Source organism: Adiantum capillus-veneris, chromosome 8, assembly GCF_014529385.1.
Source record: "Adiantum capillus-veneris isolate H3 chromosome 8, ASM1452938v2, whole genome shotgun sequence".
Taxonomy (NCBI): Eukaryota; Viridiplantae; Streptophyta; class Polypodiopsida; order Polypodiales; family Pteridaceae; genus Adiantum; species Adiantum capillus-veneris.
The window spans coordinates 105,521,043-105,548,322 of NC_140938.1; the positions used below are offsets into that span (position 1 = coordinate 105,521,043).

At 45.2% G+C, this 27,280-nt stretch overlaps 2 protein-coding genes across 2 annotated transcripts in view; one reads left to right on the plus strand and one right to left on the minus strand.

Annotated features, from left to right (window-relative positions):
- The window catches only part of LOC147452687 (pentatricopeptide repeat-containing protein At3g03580-like), a 61,638-nt gene extending 35,691 nt beyond the window's left edge, over nt 1–25,947 (minus strand). Inside the window, exon 1 of the mRNA XM_086518307.1 lies at nt 25,632–25,947. Within this exon, the coding sequence (XP_086374433.1) occupies nt 25,632–25,799 (168 nt within the window). The 5' untranslated portion in view covers nt 25,800–25,947. The remainder of the gene's footprint in view (nt 1–25,631) is intronic.
- Nucleotides 18,372–19,391, plus strand: LOC147452688 (uncharacterized). Its single transcript, XM_086518997.1, has one exon. The coding sequence runs from the start codon at nt 18,387–18,389 to the stop codon at nt 18,882–18,884; it is 498 nt and encodes a 165-aa protein (XP_086375123.1). The 5' UTR covers nt 18,372–18,386; the 3' UTR covers nt 18,885–19,391.
- Nucleotides 25,948–27,280: the final 1,333 nt, after the last annotated feature.

Below are 27,280 nucleotides of genomic sequence, written 5' to 3' on the forward strand. Positions count from 1 at the left end.
GGGAACATACTTCTTTGCTGAATTTTTCTTGGCTGATCCTTCCTTGACGCCAATATTGAATTCACAATCTTCTCCCTTGAGTAAACCATTGCCAGTGTTTGCTACCTCGATGAGCTGCGTCAAAGTAGTGACTTTGGTCTTCGTGCAGTACTTTCTCAATCCTTTGGGTAGGCCACAACAGTATTTTTCAATCTGTTCTGTCAATGGCACAAACCTATAGGAAGTTACTAGAAGTAGAGCTTTCCAAAACTTCCGATTGTAGTCATCGAGATTCTTGCAAGTGGCAGCATTAAGCTGGTGCCATTCTGTCATGACATCTGCTTCAAAGTCATCAGATAACCATGCTGCTGCAAAAATCTGCTTGAAGTAAATCCATGTGGACGGAGCTTTCCCTTGCAGCAATAAAGTCGTCCACCATTGTCCCGCATTCCCTGTCAAGAAAGTGGCTGCCTTGCGGACCTTTGAAGCCTCTGTAAAGTTTCCCCCTGCATAGGCCTTGTCAAACTGCTGGAGGAATGAGAGAGCCTTCTTCCTGTCATCAAATCTTGTAAAGGTCGTGAATGTCACACCTTTGCCACCTTCTTTGTACGGAGTTGGCCTCTCCAATGGCGTTAAATTGTCATATGGAAGTGACCGAAACATGGGAACACTCTTAGGGTTCATTTGTGTTCCCTGACCGCAATTAAGTTGACCTGGAAATGCCATATTTGGCTGCTGATTTGTAATTCCAACCATACCAAAATTTGAATATGGCATCCCAAATTGGCTCTGAGTGCTTTGAAACCCTGGTAGCATGCCCGTGACACCATACATGGGGTTAGGCATCATCGTTTGAGCACCCTTGAACACTGTTCCTGGCGTGTTAAACTGATTTCCAGGTGCATGACCAGCCATGCTCTGGAATACCGATCCACCTCCAAAATAGCCAGGGTGTACTGAAGGTGGTGGGAAGACTTGTTGCATAGCCTGTAGGTTGCTTCCCTGCCCATTAGAACCAGCTATAGGCTGTTGAAAAGTGGCTGGCTGAACTGGTATAGCTTGAAAGACTGGCATCTCAGCCACCTGTTCTTGCATCTTAGCCACAGGTTGTGGAGACTGCATGTTCTCCATTAAGTCTACAGGTGTTTCCATTGACTCTGCAGTATGAATCACCTGTGTTCGAGCCTTAACAGGCTTTTGAATATGATCCAGTGACCCAACTTGCTGAGACGGAAGAGAAGGTTGCAGAAAGGCTAAAAACCTCGGATTCTGCATTACTTGTGTGAACATAGCCACAATAGTAGCCAACTGGGTCCTGAATATATCATCATCCGTCTGTGGTGGTCTTGAAGATTCACCCACTTCATGTGTCTGTTGACCCTGTGAAGAGGAAACCTCTTCAGTCGCATCATCTGGTCTGTCAGCCATAATTGCAATTCCCTGTGTCTGGTCTATGATCCCTTGTGTCTTCAAGCCCAACTTGACAAGGGCTCACTTCTATGGGAAAAAGTGATTTAATCCCGGCGATGGAACCATGAAACTGGCCTGTTAACTTCAAAAAGGGCGGTAGACCTTAGACTTAAACCTTATTTTCTTTCACCCATTTAATTTGTCGCCCACTGTACCTGTACTTTCAAGACACAGCAAAAGGGGAAAGGGATACAGGCTACTAGAATGCACCTGTATGAGAAGACCGACACCAGATTGGCCCCTAACTTGGGCGCCCCTTTCGGTATTTCTTTATTGTTTAAAAGAGGGAATAAACGTTGTGGTTCCCTACAAGCTGCCCCGCACAAACTTGGCTGAATTTCAACTGTTCCGGCCCGATTTCGGCAGCATAACTGTACTAGGACCCTTCACAGTCAGTATTCCCACGCATTGAATGACTTTTCCGACGTATAAGGGCACTTTGCAAAACCTGGCGAGAATCTGCAGCACGCTGAATTCTCTGTTTTCAGCCCCGAAAATGCGCCAGATCACCTCTACAACGGTCCCCTCGCGTCCCCGAACCTCCTAGGGGTATTAGGGTCCGTTTAGGGCCAAAACCCTAAACCTGCAAAAACACAGCAGGCTGTAATTTACTGTTTCGGGCTCCGTTTCGCGTGCCGGTCGCATCCATAGCAACTCCTCGAGCTCCCGCACCTGTAGGGCTACTTGCCCTTTGAATCGGACAAGATTTCTGGCGTGAAACCTCTCCGAATTCACCTGTACCTGCGGGGGATTAGCCGCTAGCTAATCCAGTACCTATGCAAGAGGCTCTTGCCTCGGCAATCGCACATGAACCCACACAACTGTACATTGGTCAATTGAAAAGCCCACTAGAGGGGCATAACATACTGCCATAGAGGGGAGAGAGGGCAGTGCGAAGCGTGTAGGGCATCACTACTGGCACCGCACTGTACATAAGAGGGAAAGGAAGCACTCCATAGCTCTTAACCTGTGACAAAATCTGCAAATGAGCCTCTCTCCCCTTCAAATTCAGCGCCACCTTCTCTTGCATGAGGAAACTGCACAGAAATGTGCCACTTGGCACATTTACAAGTTATTTCCCGTTTTGGGGTTGCCGCCTAAAAATCTCCTCACCGGTTGCCCAGTTGACTTCGCGGCTGAGTTGTAAAATGTTCCCCTAGTCATACCGGAGGTAATGACGCGGACACATTTTCAGGTCCCAAAATAGCAGTTCCCTAAATTTTAGGAGATGCTGCCATTGTATCTTTCTAGGTCATCTAACCCCCTTTGTACACTGCAGGCACACCCAGAACTGAAATGTAGCCTTTGTAGCAAAGGATTCCACTTTGGCTAGTCAATGACCCCACTTTGGCTAGCCATAGTCCTTGTCCAAACTTAGTGCTCTCTTGCCCTCAGGCCTGGACTCCCTCTGAACAGTTCCACACTAGCTATGCAATGCAGGGCAATTAGATTTCTCGAGGGGTGTTTCCAAAAAGTGAAAGTAAATAAATAATAAGAAAGAAATCAACAAAAAGGATAGATAGTAGTCACACGCTGGTGACATATTCTCTTCTCTCTCTATCTCTCAGTCTCATACACTTGCACGCACAGTGTCCATTCACTTTGTTTGTGATCATAGCACTCTCTCATTAAGAACAAAAGGCTCTACCCTCCATAAGAACAAAAGAACCTTGAGCACAGTTCGGAGCACTCATCTTGAGCAAAGCGCAAACATTCATTCCGCTGCACCTAACATTGGTATCAGAGCTTTGGCAGTGTTCTGTATCACTCAAGGAAAGAACCACAAGAATCACAAGAATTTTTTTTACTTGTTGCGGTCGCACGAACCCAAGTTCGCTTGGGCGTGTCGATTCCTAATCGTGTTTTTGAAGAGTGACAGGAATCCCAAGAAAGAAGGGCTTATCCAGCCTCCCCTTGTGCCTCTTTTCACTCATTGAGAGCGGACCGTGCATTTAGCGGCCGGCCAATCAACGTGAGGTAGGAAAAAGCAACCTTGGTGTGAGCGCAAGGCCGCCAAGGGGTGCGCCTGCAGAAAAGAGCAGAACTCGGGTGAAGAGAAGATCCTTCTCGAACACAGATTGCAAGCGAAAGAAAACCCTCAAGAACCTCAAGACCCCCAAGAACCCAAGTTCCTCGTGAACTTAAGAACCCAAGACCACAAGAACCCACGACTTCAGTAGATGGTAATCACTTGAAGCGGAATGGATACTTCGCTTGGAGGTGGTGAGCATGAGAGAGGCGAAGAAGAATTTTCTCCACCAGGAGGTTTTTCCAACCCTCCCCCTTCCCCATCTACGTCAAGGATTGCGCTAACTCCTATGGAGGAGTTGGACCAAAAAGAGAAGCAGAAAGAAAGGCCTACGAAGAAGAAATGGCAGCCATAGAACGTAAGTACGACTTGGAAGAAAAAGAAAGTCAAGCCAAATTTGATCGCGAGAACAAAGCAAGAATGCAAGAGATGTTGCGACTCTTTTCTCAAGTTCAGGCACAGATGCAAGAGATTCAGGAGAAGGAGACTCTCTCAGTCTCTTCTTCTCCAAAGCATGACACACAGGATTTGCATGACTATGAGAAGCATGATGAATTGAATCATGATGATAAGCATGATGATTTGAATGACAATGATTTGCACGATGATTTGAATGATAATGATGAGCATGATGATTTGCATGATCAAGATGTGATTTCTCACAAGCATGATGAGTTGCATGAAGAAGATGTGATTGTTCACAAGAAGGATGATGTGTTAGTTGATGCTTCTTCTAGCGAAGCTAACCTCGTTGCAGATTTGATCAATCACGAAGGATCGATCTTGACTTTCAAGTCGAGGTCCAAAGAACCCCCTCAGGAAGAACCGATCTTGGCTTCGGACCTAGATCCAAAGAACCCTCACACGAAGTATTATGTGTTCGCATGATTGATACGCACGCATTGTTCGAGTGTTTCATTCATGATCGTTTCCTGTATTTTAGTCAGCGACACATTTAACCCTATGTGTCATGGACAAGCTACAACATGATCAGGGTTGGGTTCAGTTCGGTCAGTCTAGATTAGAAGTGATCTGGCACTTTTGTGAGTCTATTCGTAGACCGTGCATGCCCAGTCACTTAGTGTAGATGCATATTTTCTGGTTGCACACAGCATGATCATAAGTATTCCCATCAGAATCCATCAAAATCCTTAAGGGGAATTTTCCAGTGCATTTAGCCTATTTTACCTATTTTTGACATTTTTCAATTATTATTTTTAAGTGACTTTTGTTGGAAAGTAGGTAGGGCAAATTGAGTAAGTTTGTATATAAGCAAATCTAGACTAGCACTATTTGGGAGAAGAGGCAACAGGAGCCAAGCTCAACAGGCAACATCTCAAGCAAAAACCTTGGTGGTTTCCCCTCCAAGCAAGATCCCATCCCTAGCATTTTGCATCAGGAGGTCATCGCCCTCACCTGCATCAGCCTAGCGTTTTCAACAGGAGGTCATCGCCACACATACCCCAACATCTAGCGTTTTTGAAGATCTGCAGCCCTAGCGTTTTTGGAGATTCTAGCGTTTGCAAATATTCAGCCTTTACAGCTTTCAGCCTTGGCGATTTTCAGCAATGAAAGACCATCAGTTTCAACCCTAAAAGAGTAGTAGATTCAGCCCAAAGAACATCAGTTTCCAGCCCTATAGTAGATGCAAATTTTCAGCCATAAAGACCAGAAAATTCAGCGTTTTTCATAGCGTTTTCAGCAACAGCAAATTTCAGCCCATAGCGTTTTTGGACAGCAAATAAAAGGTTACAGATTTCAGCCCTAGTGTCGGCCTCGTCATCGACATAGCCTAGACTTGCATCAGTCACATGCATTCAGTTTGTACCAGTTTGTGCAATCAATAGTAGACCACTCTCGCCGATGAGAGTAGGGCCTTCGGAGGAGGGTTTTACGTCTCTGGTGTCGTATTCTCTTCTCTCTCTATCTCTCAGTCTCATACACTTGCACACACAGTGTCCATTCACTTTGTTTGTGATCATAGCACTCTCTCATTAAGAATGGAAGGCTTTACCTTCCATAAGAATAAAAGGAACCTTGAGCACAGTTCGGAGCACTCATCTTGAGCAAAGCGCAACATTCATTCCGTTGCACCTAACACTAGGGTTCACACATAGTGTGATGATTCACTAAAGCCAGTCACACCCTCATTCACACCCCCGTTATTCATCATTATCAACAAGTCATGTTCGGTGGTTGTGAGCTTAAACATCTCCATCGAAAGCTTTTCTTGAAATTCTACTTTCAACAAAAGTATTTGATTACTGAGAACTTGGCACACCATATTGCACTTAATGTTTTGCTTTTGGTCTTCATCATACATCTGCTTTGAGGAAAAACTATCTACAAATTTAATCATCATGTCAAAGCTCGATAAAGTCAATGGATTTGGTCTTCATACACAACATATGCATATCAAGGGCTACTTGATACGGAGAAATTTATGGAGTACGCTCAAATTCTTTTCAAAGAAAATATTCGAATCTTCCAGTTACAAGAAGATGGTCCATCCACATATGCAGATCGAATCAAGGTATTTTCGACCAATTGAAGCTAACAATGAAGCTAGTGAAGACTATTTCAACTATTTGCTTCCAGCACTCGATATATCAACAGATGAAATACATGAAGATCAGCTTTGAGATTCAGTACAAGATTTCACAGAGTATTTTTGTCAGTTTAGTGTCATAGATTTGTCATCTTTTGTCTATTGTCAAAACCATCATACACTTTTCAGTCAAAGCCTTCTTTTAGCTTGTCTGTTGTCAGTCATGCCATGTCTCACACATTTGTACGGGTTAGACACTGCCACAGATACATAAGTGGTAAGACCTCCCAAAAAAATTTGTTCTCAGCCCATTTTTTGTCCTGCTTCTCGTGAGGTTATTGGGTACACCTTAAACCCAAGGTTTAGAAGTGAACCAAAACTCCATCTATTGGTAGCTAATTTTTAACCTACACCCTATCTGTTCAAGGGGGGGTTTACTATCATAGCAACAGGTTGTGAGAGAACCTAAAACTCACGCTTGCCGAGTACACCAAAAACTCGTGATATCATGAGTAATTTTTCTAGTTCGGGATTGAGGGGGGGATTGTTAGGTTTCCAAGCCCGTGGGAACATATCCCTATAGCAAGCACTCCAATTTGCATGCAGTTTGCATGGCCAAACTCCTTTATATTGTAAGGTTTTTACAAAGAAAAATAATCAAGCATAGCGTGAGTTTTTTATCTTCCAGTGTCGACTTTCTCTCTCGCTCTCTCTCATTTCTCTGCACGCCCAGCTCCTCGCCATGGCAGCTCTTCGCCATCATCCACCCTAGCTCGAAGCTTAACATTAATGGCATAAATGAGAGCACTAGTGTGTCCCAAGTTTCTCATGATCATCTCGCTGATGAGTCTCTCATGAAGTGTCATGGTCATGTGAATGGTCAACGCATAGTGATCTTGTTGGATTCCGGCAATATGCATGATGTGATTGGTGACTCTCTTGTAGAAAGAGCCCGCTTGAAGGTTAGCCAGACAACTCCTCTCGAGGTGCCTTTGCGCTTGCGCTCCAAGGCAACGCGTTGCGCTTCTAGTTCTATCCTCCTGTCCATAAATGTCACAAACGGGAGCGCATAACAATATAAAATACATTCGGATAAATAGGATTTACCACTTATTACTGAAGCCAGAGGATATAGAGAGAAATAAATAGAGAGAGATAGAGAGTGAGAAGATCGACACAGTACTGGGACCAGAAGATGGGCTGGTCCCCCCCCCGTAATAGTATCTTTATTACTGAGGAGAAGTCTATACAAGCACTTGAACCGAACGTATTACCACGTTCGTTCTAGAATAAGACTTGATGGTTCCCGGAAGCCTCAGCTGCCGATTCCTAGGACAAAACCCTATTCCAAGGAACCTCCGTTCCTTATTCCAATTCCTCGAGAATAAGGTTCTCGCCTCTGGATCTCACCTTCCAAACTCAGGGCATGGCATCCCTGCAACTCTTTTCCGGCTCTGTTTCCAGAGTCCTGTTCCTGCAGACTAACTCCGCTTTCTTGGACACGAAGTCCTTTCCTTGGGAATTTCAACTTCCGGATCACATCTCGAGAGTCTACCTCTCTTCAATCCGTGGATCTGCTTCCCAAACTTGGGTACGAAACCCTTGGGCTGATCTAGCTCTAGTTCCTCAGAGCGCTTTCTCCTGCAGAGGCTCATGCCTTCCTCTGCTCCTACTCCCTCACTAAGAGGAAGTACACCTGCAAACAAATACTCAGAGTTCATAACATGAAAATCGTTACCTTCAAAGTCTCGACGCTCGAAACGCAACTCCGTTCTCGAAAAGCAATTCCCCAGAAGAGATCTCTCCATAGAAAATCCTCTCTTCCAATCCTACACACAAAAGAGGTGTGTTCTCGGGTTCCTTCTCGTAAATCAGCCTCGTCTACGACGTTTATGGGCTGAAAACAGAGAAAAACAGCAACTTGTCGCGATGGAAACACGCTTCGTAGGCACTTCTTTGCGAGGGAACTCGCGCACTGGGTCTTGGCGACATCTGGTACACTTGGGGCAGCCAGGGCATCACCGGCAACGTCTTCTTTACGACTGAAATCTGCAGTAGCATCTCCTCCTTGCAAAGATTGGTCCTCCCCTCTGAGTAAGGGCATGTGATGCTTTTATAGCTCCTAGCCACGGGCACGAATAGCTGCTCGCATAGAGATCGCGGCCGTTTTTTTTTGTTTTTTTTTTTCAAAAAACATTTTTTTTCGTTTTGTTTTTTTCGATGCTCTGCCAGAAAAAGAGAGAGAGAGAAAACGCTGGCTGATCTGTTGCCTTATTTATCAGATGGCTGCCCACTTATTAAGTGGGCGGTCGGTCACCTTTAAAAATGGTAAGAATCTGTCCAAAAACTCAATAAAACCTTATAAGTTAAAAGCAATGCTTTCACAGCACTTCACAGGCGTCCCTGGATGCAATCACATGCACAGTTGCAATGCAGACATAGACTTCCTCACGAGAAAGCATCTGCTTTCCTGAAAGGCAATCCCGCTTTCTCAAAAAGTATCTGTTTTTCCTCAAAGTTTCCTCTAAACCCATCTTCATTCAAGTGCTTACTTTTTCCTTGTGCACAATTCTAACACAGTTCGGAATTTCCTCCCAACTATGGATATTCCCTTTCCGATGCACCCGTCACCCACCTTGTGACGCATCAGGAATACCCATCACCTAGTCCTTTCCTACCGAACTTACGGTACAATCTCCTTCACGATGCTCTATGTCACCCATCCTATGACGCATCAGAGATGTCCGTTCTCGGATGGTCGGATACTTGTTTCCGATGCTCCCTGTCACCCATCCGATGTGACGCATCAGAAGTACCCGTTCCTGGTGGCCTTACAAATATTCCGTTCTCAGTGCTCCCGTCATTACTTTGAATGACGCACTAGGAATACTCTATACTCGGATGTCTCCAGTGAGAAAAGCCCTCTCACTTAAAATTCCAATAATTCATTTAGAATTATTTTTCCTTGGTGTTCCAAGCGAGAAAACCCTCTCACTTATAAATCCAATAATTCATTTAGAATTATTTTTCTGTAAGATAAAGCCAATTTAGCAACATCCCTCTCACTTATAAACAGTTGTCCTCAATTGTAGAGGTCCAACTGAACTGCCGGGGAGAAACCGGAAAGATTCCAAATCTTGCTCAATGGTGAGTTGAGCTAGTCCTTTCTCAAAAGAGAACTTAAAAATTAAATTAAACAAAAATTCAATAATTCAATACTTACCTTACCGGTTCATGTCCTTCCTCTAGTACCTCGAGGATATCCTTCACCAATCATCAAACTTACGAGCCGTGGAAGAACTCGTCATTCGCGTCTTTCCAATAGATCAAACGTTTCCTCATTCGAGAGTCTGTTAACTCAATTCCACCTTCTCAATCCGAAAAGAATAATCCTCCTAGAAATCAATCTAGGTATCTGTGTTTGCGCATAATCCTGCGTTGTTAGTCTAGAGGGTATTAAACCTCTCGTGTCCTCCCACATAGGGAATGCTCAAGTCATAGAGCATTAAGCTCGATGTCTTTCTTTCACAAGTTGCGATCACCTTAAAGAAGGTTCTTGTTTCGGGCCGTCGCTCAACGTAGGCGAATGGTTCCAATCCGAAGATTCCTTGTGCACAGCGGCACTTCCTTCCAATCTTTTCCTCCTGCAAGTTATTATCACCAGCAATGTTTTCCTGACGCCCATTAGCGTCTCTTCCTTGCAGAGGCCATCCTTGCAAGCATCTAGGACTCCTCGCAAAATCTTAGGCAGATAAAATTCTAGCCATATCATTCTGTGAACATAAGTTCAAACTTGACCCACTTAAGGGCGAACACGCTTTAGATCTCAATGATGTTCTCCCATATGTGGTTAACGTAATTCTTACCATTTTTAAAACAGTTGGCGAATTTTACTCTTACGAACATAATAGTTCGAATTTATTCCAGCAACGTGTAAATGCTTGACCTGCTGATGGAGAAACATATGCCGCAACCAAAAGTTGCTACTGTAATGGTAAAAGCACATAGCGTACTCAATGATCAACGACCATCAAAAAACCTCTTCTCCGTAGAGAAACTCAAATTCCTTCTACAGAACACATCTCAAATAGAGATTCTCGTGTCGGAGTATCCTTGCGCGCAAAAAGGCGCTCAAGAGAGTATAACAAACTCTCGTCCAGTTCCTTGGCATAGGTAAGCATCTTCGTGTGTTATCCATGTACTCAAAAGTGTACATAATTCTTACGCTGTGTTAGAGTTTCAATGAACCCGAGAAATTACCTTCCCTTCGTAAGATCCTTAGAGCGAAGACGCTTAACCTGACGATCCCTTGGCTCAATCTTAGAGAAAACCCGCTCATCAAATAAACTAGGATTTCAATCCTTGGATTCCTCGAGCACAGGCCGTAGTCGTCACTTGTTCCTTCCCTCGTAAAGAGAGTATTCCTTCACTTGTGCGAAAAGCACTACCATGTCTTCCCTTACCGGGTAGGGGGTGTGGGCTTAAAGAGTATTCAAGCTTGATGAAAGCTTTTCTTTGCTGGAAAGCTCAGAATGGTTCCTTCATATTTTCCTACCCGCAGTAGTAGGTAATCTATTCGGGAATTACCGGATACCAGATCAATAGTTGACCTTCCAGTTAGTTAAGCAAACCAATTCATCTCAGAAAACAATGTTTCAATTTGATCCTGCTCTCATAAACACTCGAGAGTGGTAGTCCCGGTTAGACATAACCATATCTTGTGCAAAAGAGCAAACAAGCACAATGCACTTTATGATTTCCTCAAAGATGTAACTTTGATTGAAAACCTGCCCTCTCACTTAAAGTTCGAGGGTCTTCTATTCAAGAACTCAGAAGTTAGATTGAATTCCCTTACTCCAAACTTTCTGTGTTCAATGATTCCCGTCCCACTACGGGGATTGGATTCTATGTATACTAAGGTATACACTTTCAGCTTTTATTGCTGACTCTACCATCTGTTGCAAAGTATTTTGCAGATGCGTCTACAAAATTCGGGCAAAAGTCCTTTGTTGAATTTATTTATCTTTCCTTCCTCAAAGAGGATCGAGAGTGGAGCTACCTTGGCAAGAGTGAACCACTACTTGCTTTGACTCACTCGTGTTCCTATTGGGCAAACCCATCCCAATCTTCTCGGATGCCTTCCTCAAAGTGTAGAGGAAAAAAACTTGTCGAAAAATTCAGCCTTGAATTGAATCCAAGTCTTGTTGTAAGTTCCTTGCAGAGCTTTGGTATACCACCAAATACTTGCAATCCCCTTGAGGTGTTTGGTCACATGCCTCACCTTCGACGCTTTTCAGAAATTGCCGTTTGCAAAGGCAACTTCAAACTGTCAAATGAAAGCGGTAGCTTTCGGAACATCTTCCCTTCTGTCAAAAGTATGAAACTTGACTGGAGTGTTCTTAGGTCTAAAGACCTTCTTCATATCCTTCCGGGAATGACTGGATTTCATGGCTATAGTTCTGGATTGACGTTCATGGATATTTTCTGGATTCTGAAGAATCTCGAGCATTCCGCTCCTTGGATTCTCTAGGTTCTTGAGCATCATGCTCTTGTCGCCTTCTCAGAGAATCCCAAGCCTTGTGTCGACTTCTTGCAGAGAGAAAAAATAAATAAAAATTTCCAACTCTGCGAGCTTTTCCTTGCAGGACTTAGGGTTCCGCCTGCTTACTTCTCTCTTGACTTGTCATGGCTTCTTCCCGTATCTTCCCAGAGTCGTCCTCCTTTACAGAGAAAGAGAGGAGACCATGCTCTGATACCACTGTCACAAACGGGAGCCCATAACAATATAAAATACATTCGGATAAATAGGATTTATCACTTATTACTGAAGCTGTAACAAACTGCTGCGTGTCGAAGCCTAAAGAATGGAGCCAACTTACAGATGCCGGCCGAGGGGCCTAAACCCTAAGAAGAACAAGCAACAGAAGAAGTGTCACAGAGTGAGGACGTGGTTGCCCGAGTGCAAAAAACCCTAACCATAATTTCTGCCAGAAACCCTAATTCTGAAAACCCTAATCGCTGAAACCCTAATTTCTGAAACCCTAATTCTGGAAACCCTAACCCTAAAACCTGCAAACCCTAATTTCTGCCAGAAACCCTAACCCTAAGGCAGCAGACAAATTCCGAAAATTGCGTTGACATGATGACGTGGCAGGCTATACGGATTTCCGCGTTTTGCGATGGCTGATAACGTGGCAGGCTGTACGGATTTCCGTAAATTGCGCTGGCAGCTTTTTGGCTTTGTTTTTGAACCAGAAGCTTTTGAAAACTTTTTATGTAAACTGCTTTTTGGACCAGAAGCTTTTGAGTTTGAAAGCTTTTCATGTAAACTGCTTTTTAGGCCAAGGGCCTTTAAATATGAGGCTAGGACTCATCATTCTTTGGCATGCTTCAGTACGAAGGTGCAGAGTCTCGAGTACCGGCTTGTACTGTGTTGATGCAATATAAAGAAATACCGAAAGGGGCGCCAAGGTTTGGGGCCAATACTCTCTGGGGTGGAATTCTGCCACTCCGTGTCACATGTCGTCTCTCTCTCTCTCAGTTCAGTTGTTATTTGAAGTGCTAAAAGTTTGTTCAGTCTGTTCTTTTCTATTGGCACGTGGTGCCCGCCTTGTGACAGAAGCCAGAGGATATAGAGAGAAATAAATAGAGAGAGAGATAGAGAGTGAGAAAATCGACACAGTACTGGGGACCAGAAGATGGGCTGGTCCCCCCCCGTAATAGTATCTTTATTACTGAGGAGAAGTCTATACAAGCACTTGAACCGAACGTATTACCACGTTCGTTCTAGAATAAGACTTGATGGTTCCCAGAAGCCTCAGCTTCCGATTCCTAGGGCAAAACCCTATTCCAAGGAACCTCCGTTCCTTATTCCAATTCCTCGAGAATCAAGGTTCTCGCCTCTGGATCTCACCTTCCAGACTCAGGGCATGGCATCCCTGCAACTCTTTTCCGACTCTGTTTCCTGAGTCCTGTTCCTGCAGACTAACTACACTTTCTTGGACACGAAGTCCTTTCCTTGGGAATTTCAACTTCCGGATCACATCTCGAGAGTCTACCTCTCTTCAATCCGTGGACGAAACCCTTGGGCTGATCTAGCTCTAGTTCCTCAGAGCGCTTTCTCCTGCAGAGGCTCATGCCTTCCTCTGCTCCTACTCCCTCACTAAGAGGAAGTACACCTGCAAACAAATACTCAGAGTTCATAACATGAAAATCGTTACCTTCAAAGTCTCGACGCTCGAAACGCAACTCCGTTCTCGAAAAGCAATTCCCCAGAAGAGATCTCTCCATAGAAAATCCTCTCTTCCAATCCTACACACAAAAGAGGTGTGTTCTCGGGTTCCTTCTCGTAAATCAGCCTCGTCTACGACGTTTATGGGCTGAAAACAGAGAAAAACAGCAACTTGTCGCGATGGAAACACGCTTCGTAGGCACTTCTTTGCAAGGGAACTCGCGCACTGGGTCTTGGCGACATCTGGTACACTTGGGGCAGCCATGGGCATCACCGGCAACGTCTTCTTTACGGTTGAAATCTGCAGCAACATCTCCTCCTTGCAAAGATTGGTCCTCCCCTCTGAGTAAGGGCATGTGATGCTTTTATAGCTCCTAGCCACGGGCACGAATAGCTGCTCGCGTAGAGATCGCGGCCGTTTTTTTTTTTTTTTTTTTTTCAAAAAACATTTTTTTTCGTTTTGTTTTTTTTCGATGCTCTGCCAGAAAAAGAGAGAGAGAAAACGCTGGCTGACCTGTTGCCTTGTTTATCAGATGGCTGCCCACTTATTAAGTGGGCGGTCAGTCACCTTTAAAAATGGTCTGAGTCTGTCCAAAAACTCAATAAAACCTTATAAGTTAAAAACAATGCTTTCACAGCACTTCCCAGGCGTCCCTGGATGCAATCACATGCACAGTTGCAATGCAGACATAGACTTCCTCACGAGAAAGCATCTGCTTTCCCGAAAGGCAATCCCGCTTTCTCAAAAAGCATCTGTTTTTCCTCAAAGTTTCCTCTGAACCCATCTTCATTCAAGTGCTTGCTTTTTCCTTGTGCACAATTCTAACACAGTTCGGAATTTCCTCCCGACTATGGATATTCGCTTTCCGATGCACCCGTCACCCACCTTGTGACGCATCAGGAATACCCATCACCTAGTCCTTTCCTACCGAACTTACGGTACAATCTCCTTCACGATGCTCTATGTCACCCATCCTATGACGCATCAGAGATGTCCGTTCTCGGATGGTCGGATACTTGTTTCCGATGCTCCCTGTCACCCATCCGATGTGACGCATCAGAAGTACCCGTTCCTGGTGGCCTTACAGATATTCCCGTTCTCAGTGCTCCCGTCATTACTTTGAATGACGCACTAGGAATACTCTGTACTCGGATGTCTCCAGTGAGAAAAGCCCTCTCACTTAAAATTCCAATAATTCATTTAGAATTATTTTTCCTTGGTGTTCCAAGCGAGAAAACCCTCTCACTTATAAATCCAATAATTCATTTAGAATTATTTTTCTGTAAGATAAAGCCAATTTAGCAACAATAAACATCTGTTCCAAAGCCTCCATAGAAGTTAGTGCAATCCTTGGCGTAGATGGGGAAGGAGGAGGGTCAGAAAAACCTCCTGGTGGGGAAAATTCTTCTTCGCCACTGCCATGCTCATCACCTTCATGTGAAGTATCCAATCCGCTTCGTGTAATGACCATACACTGATGTCGTGGGTTTTTAAGTTCATGAGGAACTTGGGTTCTTGTGGTTCTTGGGTTCTTGGGTTCTTGAGGTTCTTCTTTAGCTTGCAATCTGTGTTAGAGAATGATCTTCTCTTCACCCGAGCTCCTCTCTTTCCCGCGGGCGCACCCATTCGCGGCCTTGCGCTCATACCAAGGTTGCTTTTTCCCACCTCACGTCGATTGGCCGGCCGTTAAGTGCACGGTCTGCTCTCAATGAGTGAAAAGAGAACAAGGGGAGGCTAGACAAGCCCTTCTTTCTTGGGTTTCCTGCCACTCTTCAAAAACATGATTAGGAATCGACACGCCCAAGAGGACTTGGGTTACGTGCGACCGCAACAAGCAAAAAAAATTCTTGTGGTTCTTTTCTTGAGTGATACAGAACATTGCCAAAGCTCTGATAACAATGTAAGGTGCAACGAAAGTGAATGTTGAACTTTGCTCAAGATGAGTGCTCCGAACTGTGCTCAAGGGTTCCTTTCACTTGTGGAAAGGAGAGCCTTCCGTTCCTTTAATGAGAGAGTGCAATGGACACAAACAAAGTGGATAAACACTATGAATGAAGGTGCTGAGACTGAGAGATAGAGAGAGAAGAATACGACAATGTTGTCAAACCCTCCTCCGAAGGCCCCACTCTCTATGGCGAGAGCGGTCTACTTATGATTGCACAAATCTCTACAATGCTTTGGACTTGCCGACGAGGTCAACGACGATGAGGACGACGACGAGACGGGCGGAAATCTGAAAATGCTAATGACTGAAATCTGCAAATCTTTATCTTCTGAATTCTGACTCTATGTCGATGAGGACGATGCAACGACGACGCGTTGCAAACACAGATGCTGAAATCTGCGTTTTCCAGGCTGAAACTGTAAACTTCGATGGATCTGACCGTGCGACGAGGATCTGCTACGGGAAGGTGAGATCTACGAGGTACAGGACTTCTGCTGAGGTGTCTAGGTGCTGAAAACTGAAAACGCTGGTGCCTTCTAAGTGTTCCGTCGCGAAGGATCTGCAAAACGCTGAGGCTGAACTGTAAATCAACAACGCTATGGCTGAATTCTGGTCTGCTGCAAAAACGCTAGGCATTCTGCTGTCTTGTTGCTGCCAGGCTGATCTTCACTGCAAAAACGCCAGGCTAGCTGTGGTCATGCAAAAACGCTAGACCTTGCAAATGGCTGAAAACGCTAAGTTTGTTGCGGGGGCGATCTTGCTGAGAAGGTGTCTGTTGAACGCTGGGTTCTTGCTGCCTCTTCTACCATAAAGTGCTAGCGCTAGGTTTTCTTATATACATGCTTAGTGAATTTGCCCTACCCAGTTTCCAACAAAAGTCACTTAAAAATAATAAGTGAAAAATGTCAAAAATAGGGAAAATAGTTCTATACACTGTAAAAATGCTCTTGATGGGTTCTGATGGAAATCTGATGATCATGCTCTGTGCAACAAGAGGATATGCATCTAATCTAAGTGCTTGGACACGCACGGTCTGCGAACAGACTCACAAAAGTGCCAGAACACTTCCTAACTGAACTGAAGCCATGTCATGAAGTAGCTTGTCCACGTACACATAGGGTTAGATGTGCACGTGACAACTAAATTGAAAGAGAAACACTGCACACAGTCACGGAGTGGCGGAGTTCCACCCCAAGAGAGCACTAGCCCCAAACGATGGCACCCCTTTCGGTATTTCTTTATATTGTTTCAATGGGGTACAACTTTGGCAGCACTCCTCTGCACCTCCACACAGTAGGATCAAAGAGAGTGAGCCCCTGGTTCGTATTTAAAGGCCCTTGGCCTACCAAAAGAGTTTACTGTCACGTGCACATCTAACCCTATGTGTATGTGGACAAGCTGACTCATGTCTCTAGGGTTTAGGACAGACTAGGAAGTGTTCTGGCACCCTTGTGAGCCTGTATGCAGGACATGCATGTCCAGGCACTTTAGAGTAAGTTGCATACCCTCTGATTGCACATGAGCAAAACCAATGTCTGCTAGGTGTAGGCATTGGGGAGTGTTCCCATACAGTTGCATTAGTACTCAGCCTAGGTATTTATCTGCATGTGAATCACCTCTTATTAATAGTTCATCAACTTATTAGTAAGTGACATTTTTGCACCATTTTAGAAATCGTGGGCTTTTAAGTTGAATTGCCCAACCCAACTTTACCTCATATATAAGTGACCCTAGGGGTCACTTCTCAAGCATAAGTCGGTACCCACAATACCTCAGCCTCTCTTGTGTTTTTGCACCAGATCAGCCCATCAGCATCAGCATTTTTAGTTTTCAGCCATAGCCTCACCGCTCCGTCGCCAATCCAGCCATCAGCATTAGCGTTTTCAGATTTAGCCCTCAGATCAGCCAGTGTTTTCAAGTTTTCAGCCCATGTCGACATCGTTGATAGCAGATTGCAGTTTCAAGCCACAAAGTTCCCTAGCGTTTTCAGCATTCAGCCCACAGCCTCGTCGCGGTCGCAGATCCTAGCCTCAGCATCATTAGTGTTTTCAGCATTCAGCCTTTAGCCTCACAATACCAAGCATCTACAACAAGTACCATCAGCATTTCCGCATTTAGAACCCGTTGTACCAGAAAATAAAGCAAATACCTCTCTAGCATTAGAGAAGGGGGCCCTTGGAGGGGGATCTAGGACCCCATTTGGTGCCAGTCTTCTCTCTCTCTCTCTCTCTCTCTCTCTCTCTCTCTCTCTCTCTCTCTCTCTCTCTTCAGCCTCAGCACCTCAGCGCGCAGGTTTCAGTCAGCTCCACAGCGCGCAGGTTTCAGCCTCAGCACCACAGCGCCTCAGCGCGCAGGTTTCAATCAGCTCCACAGCGCGCAGGTTTCAGCCTCAGCTCCACAGCGTGCAAATTTCGGCCTCAGCAACACAGTGCGCAAGTTTTCAGCCTCAGTACCACAGCGCACAGGTTTTAAGGCAGGCTGGGGTTGTTGAAAGTACAGGGCTGCAGAAACGAAAAGGGTGCAGGTCACTGGCGCACCCTCTCTCTCTCTCTCTCTTTATCAACTCAGTACTAGACTTCCCATCGCCGTCACCCTCTGCAGTGCCCACCAGCTTTACCGGCTTGCAACGTTCATCAAACCTGCAGGGATTTATTTGCAAGGAATTTGAAAACTGCAAAGCTCACAGAAATTGCAAATTGACACATACAGAAAGCAAACATATGCCATGTAGGCTGAATGGGGAAACATATGTATGCATAATGCGGTGCTCTCTCCTCTCTCTCAGAAAGTGAAACAAATAAGGCAAGACAAATGGCGGCGCACTACATGGTCACAAGCAAGAGGATGACAGCCATTGAAAAGGAGTTGAAAGAATGCAAAGCTCACATGGATGAGTGGAAGAAAGAGAAGAATTTAATTCTCGAATGGAAAAAGAGGGAGGAACAGGCGAGGGAACTAGAACGCAAGGAGTTCCGGGACGAAATTCAAGCTTTAAAAAGTAGCATCTCAGCCCTTCGGGAGGAACTCGACGAAACCAAAGAGGGAAGACGCCTCGAAGATGGGGAAATTCAGCCATCAATGATTGACGAGCTGAATAGTATACGAGCACAAGTCAAAGAAATAAAGAAGGAAGGAGAAATGAAGACCTCATGGGTGGAGGTTCTCTCCAAAACGCAAAAGAAAATGGACGAGGCTGAAAAATGGATTGAAGTTGTCAAGAAGGGAAAGGGCAAGGAAATTCCGACTACACCCGACATCATCAACAAAACACTAGAAGAGGAACAACGAAGAAGGGTACGCGCTCTACACGTGAGAGTGACCGGCCTAAAAGATTTAGATAAAGTGGACCAAGAGGTGAAGAACCTCATGTCCATGATGGGAGTGGAGAAGCCCTCGCACACACAAGCTTGGAGAGTGGGCAAGAAGAGTGAAGGTAATGGGGAGAGTTCAAAAGGACGGGCTCTCATTTTGCGCTTTCCCTCCATGGAAGAAAAGAAAGACTTTTTAAAGAAGAGGCCAACCCTCAAGAAAACAGGTATCTTTTTAGGAGATGATCTTACGCTCTCACAGCTTGCACATATGAGAGAGGTCATGCCAGAGATTATAGCAGCAAGGGAGAAGGGGAAGTTAGCTTTCTACAGAAATGGACGAGTAGTGATTACAGAGCACTGCTCTACATGACGGTGCGAGACCTATGGGACCACTCTCAAGATGGCAGTTTGGAACTGTAATGGTTCGTATAGACTTGATGTGGGGGCCTTTGAGGATAGCTTCAGAGATAGAGACATTGTTTTCTACTCAGAGACTCATCAGGCTCCAGGACAGTTGATGCCGCACATATCAGGATACAGATGGGAGACAGCTTGTAGGACATGCACCAGAACTGCACATGGGACTAGAGGATCAGGAGGTGTAGCAGTTCTTTTCAGAGAGGAGCTCCAACCACTATTGCGCATAGTTCGGAGAGATGATCAGGCCAGATACTTGTGGGTGAGGCTGAGGGCAGAGACTGGACGTTTCTTGTACATCGCCATATGCTATTTTCCTCCCAGCACTTCAGTATATGCTTCACCCAGAGGACAGTCTCCTTACTCTGCACTTGATGATGATATCTGGGAGTTCTCCAGAGATGGAGACATCATACTCCTGGGGGATTTCAATGCCCGTACAGGCAGCTCACAGACAGTCTTCTATGACACATCAGAGGAGCTGCTTAGAGAGCTAGAGCCAGAGGAGTTGGGACTTGAGAGATGCTCACACGACAGAGAACATACAGAGTATGGGAGATACCTGAGAGAGATGACGACTACTCACAGTTTAGCCATACTGAATGGCTTAACGACTTTCCCATTGTCTACAGGTTTTACTTGTTTTCCACATAGACATGGGTCCAGCACTGTAGACTATGTTCTGACACATCCGAGCTTTATCTCTCACATTCAGGATTTCACAGTGGGGCCCAGGCTAGTTGGGATAGCAGTAGATCATGCACTTTTAACATTATCAGTCTCCTTTGAGTACAATACATCTCAGGCCTCACGGGGTGGTGGACATACACGCTATACTTTTACACCAGAGACTGACTCAGTCTATGTAGAGGAGATACGTAGGCTTTTATGCACATCAGAGCAAGTATACACAGTGGAGGAGATCACATCTATGCTGATAGTGACATTACATGGGGCAGCGACAGAGGCATATCCACACACTCAGCCGGGGCAGAGACGTCTTTCTGGACACATGCCTCAGAACAACTGGTATGATGAGGAGTGTAGACAGAGGAGAGCTCAGATACAGCGGGACCTTACATTGGGAGTGATCACCTATAGACAGTCTCGCATTGCTACACGACGACTAGTGCGACGGAAGAAGCGAGCTTTCTTGGTCCAGATGGAGCAAGATTTATATCAGCTCTTCCTTAGTAGAGATTCAGGAGAGGCTTGGCGTCTATTCCATGAGAAGTCTCCCCCACTAGTGATTACTTCTACAGAGATATGGGGGCAGTATGCAACATCTTTATACACTGTACCTGGACAACCACCATTACCAGACCCACCACAGCCATGTCCGGCTACGAGCACCTTCTTTACCACTGAGATGGTAAAGGAGGAGGCCATTGACAGGATGAAGACCAGACGGGCACAGGATCATGAGGGTTTGGTAGCAGAGCACATTATACATGCTGGGGATTTGTTGGCAGAGATGCTTGCACGGCTATTCAACCGTGTCATGTGTGAGGGTCTCCCTGAGTCTTGGAGATTATCTACTATTGTACCTATCTTCAAGACAGGTGACCCCACAGTGCCGGGGAATTACCGTACTATCATGGTAGGACACACATTGGCACGGTTATATGCATCCATCCTCGAGCATAGGTTGAGCAGTTGGGCAGAGATTATGGGCATACGAGCACCTGGGCAGGCTGGTTTCAAAAGGGGTTTCTCCACACTAGATCATGTCTTTACGCTCAGAGCTATCATTGAGGAGGGTCGAGCACATGGTAGACGGATATACTGCAGCTTTGTGGATTTTCGCAAAGCGTTTGACACAGTGCCGAGGGCCAGATTGATGCACCGGCTTATGGAATTGAGGGTACCCACAGAGCTGATGTGGGGGATCATGGCATTGTACAGTTCAGTGATGGGTCATGTACGCACATCAGAGGGGATATCCGACATAGTTCACTCCACCATCGGAGTGAAACAGGGATGCCCACTGTCCTCTACTTTATTTGGCATGTATGTTGATGGGGTCTCTGATTATATTGACAGAGGAGGAGATAGAGGTGCTCAGCTTGCAGGGACATGGATCCCTCTTTTATTGTATGCTGACGATATCGTGTTGATATCAGAATCGCCAGAGGGTATGCAGAGACATTTGGACGCATTGCATAGTTTTGCAGAGGATAGCGGATTGTCTGTCAACCTTGGTAAGACCAAGGTCATGGTATTTAATACCACGCCACAGTGGGTTAGGAGATCAGCACCTACTTTCACACATGGTCAGGACAGTATGGAGTACACTGATGCATACACATATCTTGGGGTGGTCTTTAGTGGACCGAGGTTCACACTGAAAATGGCAGCAGACACTAGATTGACTCGTGCCTATGCAGCCCTAGGTGGTTTAGAGAGGATTTGTTCGCAAGTTCAGTTCCAGGAACCTCGAACAAAGCTCTGGCTTTTCGATACTTTGGTCGCTTCAGTTATGCACTACGCGGTTCAGGTTTGGGGACCGTCTATTGACAGTGCTGGATGGACTAATATGGAGAGACCCCTGATATCTATGATTTCTAGGCTGATTAGAGCCAAGGCCTCAGTCCCACATGACATCATACGAGCGGAGCTGGCTGCCCCACCTATGGAGGTTGAGGCACTCACCAGATCAGTATCATTTGTACACAGCTTATGGGACACCACCAGGGACAGGTATGCCAGGCTTGCTCTCGAGTCATCCAGACAGCTGGCATTACAGGGAGATACATCATGTTGGTATGCACAGATGAGCTCATGGTTTCAGAGGCATGGTTTCAGCATGGACAGGCTGCCCCCTTTCCAGTATTCTCTTGATGCACCATCCTTGGCTCTTACACGGATGGAGACTACTAGACTCATTCGGCAGGATCTTATCCAGCTTGATAGCAAGAGGACATGGATAGAACCATCACGGGAGTTGGGTAAGAAGAGGGTTTTCTATAGAGAACATCTTCTTCAACTCACGACAGACGGATTTGTCACACGGCCCAGTTACATGGACACACATCTATCTCATAGGTTACGATGTGCTATTGGCCAGATTCGCACATCTTCACACCAGCTTGGGATTGAGACAGGTAGATTCAGAGGCATACCAGCAGACAGTAGGATATGTCAGTTATGCCATGCAGAGCCAGAGACAGAGTTTCACTACATATGTCGCTGCACAGTCTACTATGAGATACGGGGACGCTTTCATTGTCTATTCAGAGGGGGTTTTGACTCGTTAGACAGAGTCATGAGATATCAGGATCAAAGATGTCTCGGATTATTCCTACTTGAGATTCAGAGACATGGAGACGCTCTATTGAATGGGCAAAGACAGAGACAGTCCCAGAGACGCATCTCAGATTTCTTCAGTCTGAGTACCACAGAGTCAGAGGGAACACCACCACCAGAGAGCTCGGTTCCCACCCATACACACATCAGCGGTACTCTCATTGATCGAGCTACAGAGTTAGGGAGATCGAGACGACCGCGACTGAGGAGGGGAGCCACGCAGCACCGGCGGAGATTGCGGCAGAGGATCCACAGGATTCTAGCACGACACCCAGAATGTCGATCGGGATAGGCTTCATGCTACTGTTATATTGTATCATGGTGACACTTATCCCCACTTTGTACCTTTATGGTGATACCATTGCTCAGCCTACCAGCCACCCATAGGAGTCGGTAGCACTCCTATCAGTTCTTTGTTTGTAGTTTTCTTGTTTGTACCCAGACTTGGTACTAGACTCATCATTGTAATTAGTTGGTCTCGTAGGTCATTTTGGCCTCTTGTAGACGTTAATATATCATTTCATTTCATTTCATTTCTCTCTCGTGTGTGGGTGGGTGGGTGTGTGCGCGCTAATAAGAAGAGGAAAATGGTATAGCCTTTCTATCACCCAAGTGTGGTAGATTGGTTATGGCATATGCCAGTTCCCTCTTGAATAACAGGTCTTGAGTTCAGCTCTCCTCGTCGGAGAGATCTTTAAGTTCTCTTGGGATAGTTTCCTACAACGTTAATATTCTCTTCTTCTCGGGAATGTGTGTGGGGGTGTGTGTGTGTGCGCGTGCGCTAATAAGAAGAGGAAAATGGTATGACCTTTTTATCACCCAAGTGTGGTAGATTTGTTATGCCAGTTCCCTCTTGAACAAGAGGTCTTGAATTTAACTCTCCTCGTCAGATAGTTCTTTAAGGTCTCTTGGGATAGTTTCCTACGACGTTAAAATTCTCTTCTTCTCAAGTGTGTGTGTGCGTGCGCGCTAATAAGAAGAGGAAAAATCGTTTAACCTTTCTATCACCCAAGCGTGGTAGATTCTCGGGTGTGTGTGGGTGTGTGTGTGTGTGTGTGCTAATAAGAAGAGGAAAATGGTATAACCTTTCTATCACCCAAGTGTGGTAGATTGATTATGCCATTTCCCTCTTGAATAAAAGGTCTTGAGTTCAACTCTCCTCATCGGATAGATCTTTAAGGTCTCTTGGGATAGTTTCCTACGGCGTTAAAATTCTCTTCTTCTTCTTCTTCTTCTTCTTCTTCTTCTCTCTCTCTCTCTCTCTCTCTCTCTCTCTCTCTCTCTCTCTCTCTCTCTCTCTCTCTCTCTCTCAGTTTTCATTCTCTTTCTCGCTCTAGTCTATTGCACAATTCTCATAAAGTAAAAAGGGGGGCTCTCTCTCCCCTTCAGTAAAAGGAACCTTGAGTATGCATCGAGCACTCATCCTCGGCATTCACCATCAATCACTTCCGCTGCATATAACACTTACATGAAAAGCTTGACAGTCTAAAGGCATCTGATCTCCAAAAGTTAGTGCCCCATGGGTTCGTACAAACTGCCGCGTCAGCAATCTGACAGCACAATCTACGAAGGCGGCCATACAACCTACCACGCCAGCGAAGATTGCCAAAATCTTTACTGCAAGCCACGTCGACAAGTCAGCGTAATTTCCGAGCTTCCATACAACAGCCATGTCATCATATCCACGCTGGGTCTTCAGAGAGTGGATGTGTGTGCCTTTTTTATTTTAGGCCCCGTCAAACGAGGGTCCCCTAAGTTGCCAGGGGTTAGGATTTTAATCCCAACCCTATTTACTAATTGGGCCACTCGGCCGGGATCTGTAAGTTGGTGATAACTTTATCTTCTTTTGCTTCTGCTAGGGTTTAGGCCCCTCGGGCGAGATCTGCAGGTTGGCTAGGGTTAGGGCTACGGTGCACAATACACTTGGTCTTCAGCGGCTTGACACGTCAGCAGTTTGTGACAGAGATCTTGAACCACTTAAAGAACTTTATATCTATTTATATGGCTATCATCATGATGCCGTATTTGACTCCCAAGTATAGTGCTTTCTGTTCAACCTTGATTACTTCAGGGAGGACCACTAATTTGACTTGGAGAAGCTTGTTCCCATGGTCTTGAATCTAGAGGTCCAAGTATAGAGGTCCGGATTCAGAGGAAGCTCTAAGGCCCTAACTGGGTAGTCATCCAAGAAAGCAAAGCAAAAGCAAAAGGCACAGAAGGATGATACTTCCAGATTTGGTGAGAGATCCAAAGAAAAGGTGGCAGTGGAGAACATTTTGACGAAGTTGGATTCTGATTTAGAGTGGCGCCGCTACAATTGCACCTGTGCCAGCTTTTATACACTCAGTTCACCTTCACCAAGCACTCATGGCAATCGCGCACATTTTTTGCCATTGGTGGGCAAGATTGTCTATCCTTGGCTTTCTGGGTCTCCATATAGAGGTGGTATGCTTGTTGGGCACTGTGGACACACCTTGTCAGTCAAGGAAGGATCACGACACATTCAGCTATTGGTCTTCAAGGATATTGGAAAGATTGAGACTTTTGGTTTGTACAAGTGGAAAAGTAGAATCGTTTGCAAGAACTTTTTAAGAAAAGTACAGGTAAAGAACATCTATTGGTGAAAGCAACAAGTGCTACTAGCTAGTGAAAGAAAGATTAAGTAGTGGGCTACTTGGTTCAACAAGTTCAAAGAAAATCTTCTAAACTACTTGATGCGTACTAAGTGGTAAGCCACATGAATCCCCGGTAGTTTGGACGGAGGGGATGACTTGGCATATAGTCCTTAGTGAAAAGATATTGTCTTTGAGACCTTAAACTAAAGGAGCTTCACCTAGTAAAGCTCAACTCGGGTATTTGGTTGTTAAGTCTTGTGAAATACATGGTACATAAAGAGAGCCACTCTGCTATCTTTTAAAGATAATCGTACAGTACTGAGACTGACATTATTCTGCCTAAGGACTTCTATTAAAAGAATGGTTGCAGAAATCTATCTCAAGAGAACTCACCAACGCGGCGATGATGATTCTAGTGCATCAAAGATATCCATGTAGAGGTCAATACGGCCTGAATGCAATAACTAGATAGATAGATTCCGTGCAGGTCTCATGTGACATCTGAAGTCCAGTGCGAATCAAGATGAGAATGTGAACGTGGAATTTCATCTCAAATCCTATGTAAATTAAGATATGAATGTTCAGTGTGAGCTATGCGACTGATGATTGCATGTGGATTAGGATTGGCACATGTGCAAGTTTAAGACGGCCTATACATTCGCACACAGAGCACATAATCTTGCTCATATCAACATGTAACACGCAGCCCTATACTTAAATATGAGGCAGATGCAAAAATGTGAAAATAATTTGATGTCTTTTAGAGTAAGATCACCCACTGTCCAGAGTTTTCCCGCATGGGCATCCAAACACGATGATGATAAGAAGCTAAGATGTGTGGAAACTGCTTGATGGGGCAGCCTCCCAAGCAGAAGTTGCTGCTGCTGCTGCTGCGCCGAATCAGAGAGGACAAGCTGCCTGGGCCCTGAACCCCCCGCCATTGTCATCCTTTCCAGGAGCTCTGGGAGCTCCACGACTCTGGATGATGGACCAATTTAAACGTTTCGATGAGAGAGAAGAAGGAGAAGTGAAGAGGAGCAATCCCAGGAGACAAATGCATGGGAAATGGGTGTGATGGTATGCCTTGCTTTCACTCAAATATGAAAATAAAATGCAAGGCATAAGTTAATCATTCGCATGAAAATATGAACATCCAAGATCCGCTCCACACTCTTTCTCTTTACCTTTTTACTGGCTAAAAATACAAACAAAATTAGAGGATTTTCATGGGAGGTTAATAGAAAATAGCACTTATTTTCATGATTGAGTAGGGTGGACGTTAGAAAGGTTGAAAAAGGGGAAGAGCATCCTAGGTGAGTGAAGATGGGTGAGGCCACGTAGGATGGTTTATGGCTTTTCGATTGGATGTTACTTTATCGGATGGGTCTTTGTAGGTTCAAGAATTCTCAAAAACTGTCTATAAAGAGGTTAGGGTTGAGCGCTTCAATTTCGTTATGATTGCCTGCTTTCACTTTGCTCTCATGCTCTCATGAGTGTGCGAGAGCTCCGAGGCTGCCTCTTCCAAGCTTTTCTTTGGCTTGTATGGTTAGAGAGGGGGCCTTCAGTTGTCTGAGCTTATGCAATGAAGACATGTTTCTAAAGCGTGCCTATTTTTTCTGTGCCTTTCTCACCTTGCTCGAGGCGATGGAGTTTTTTAAAGCTCTGTGCGAAATTTTTTGCTAGTGCTATAGTGTGTGGCCTTCGATAATGTGTGGTTAGTAGATTTGTCTTTGTCAGTGTCTGTCTGGTATGGCGTGCCAACAAGCTCACGTTCCATTGTGGTTGAAAGCAGCGGCGTTTGCAGCTTTGACCTCATTTTTTAGGTACTCGTGGTGTGCATAGATCTTTGTCAAGTTTGTCTTCTCAGTCCGTTGCTGCGTGTTGACGTTGTGAGGCTGGCGCTATGCGGTGTTCGCCCTAGTTGCTGCAGTTCACTGCATTTCTTTTGAGTTCTAATTTTTGATGCTTAGTGATGACAGTTCGAAACGCTGGTGCAGGCAGTGTTTGCCCTCTTCGTTGTGGCTGCCTTTTTGCGAGAATTTTGCTTATGTGGCCTCGTATCAAAGGGTCTGGATGAAGGATTCTTTGGCTTTTGGATTAAGGCTCTGAAGCTTGCTCCTCTGGCTTCTGAATTAAGGATGGTGTAAGGTCATTTGCTGCATTGATGTTTTGTCATGTTGCTTTGAAATTTAGTGTTTTTGGTTAGTTTTTATGGGCTTCCACCTGCGCTGGTTACTTTTTGCTTTTTGGTTAGATTTTTATGAACCTGAACCTGCTTAGTTTACTGATGCCTTGAACTTGTACTTCAACACTGCATCGCTGGTCACCAATGTGCGAAACTTTCCAAAAAGCAGAGGACATATTGTAGGCTTGCTTAAGGGTATGGGTTATGCAGTGCAATCTTCACTCAGATCTAAACCACGTTCAT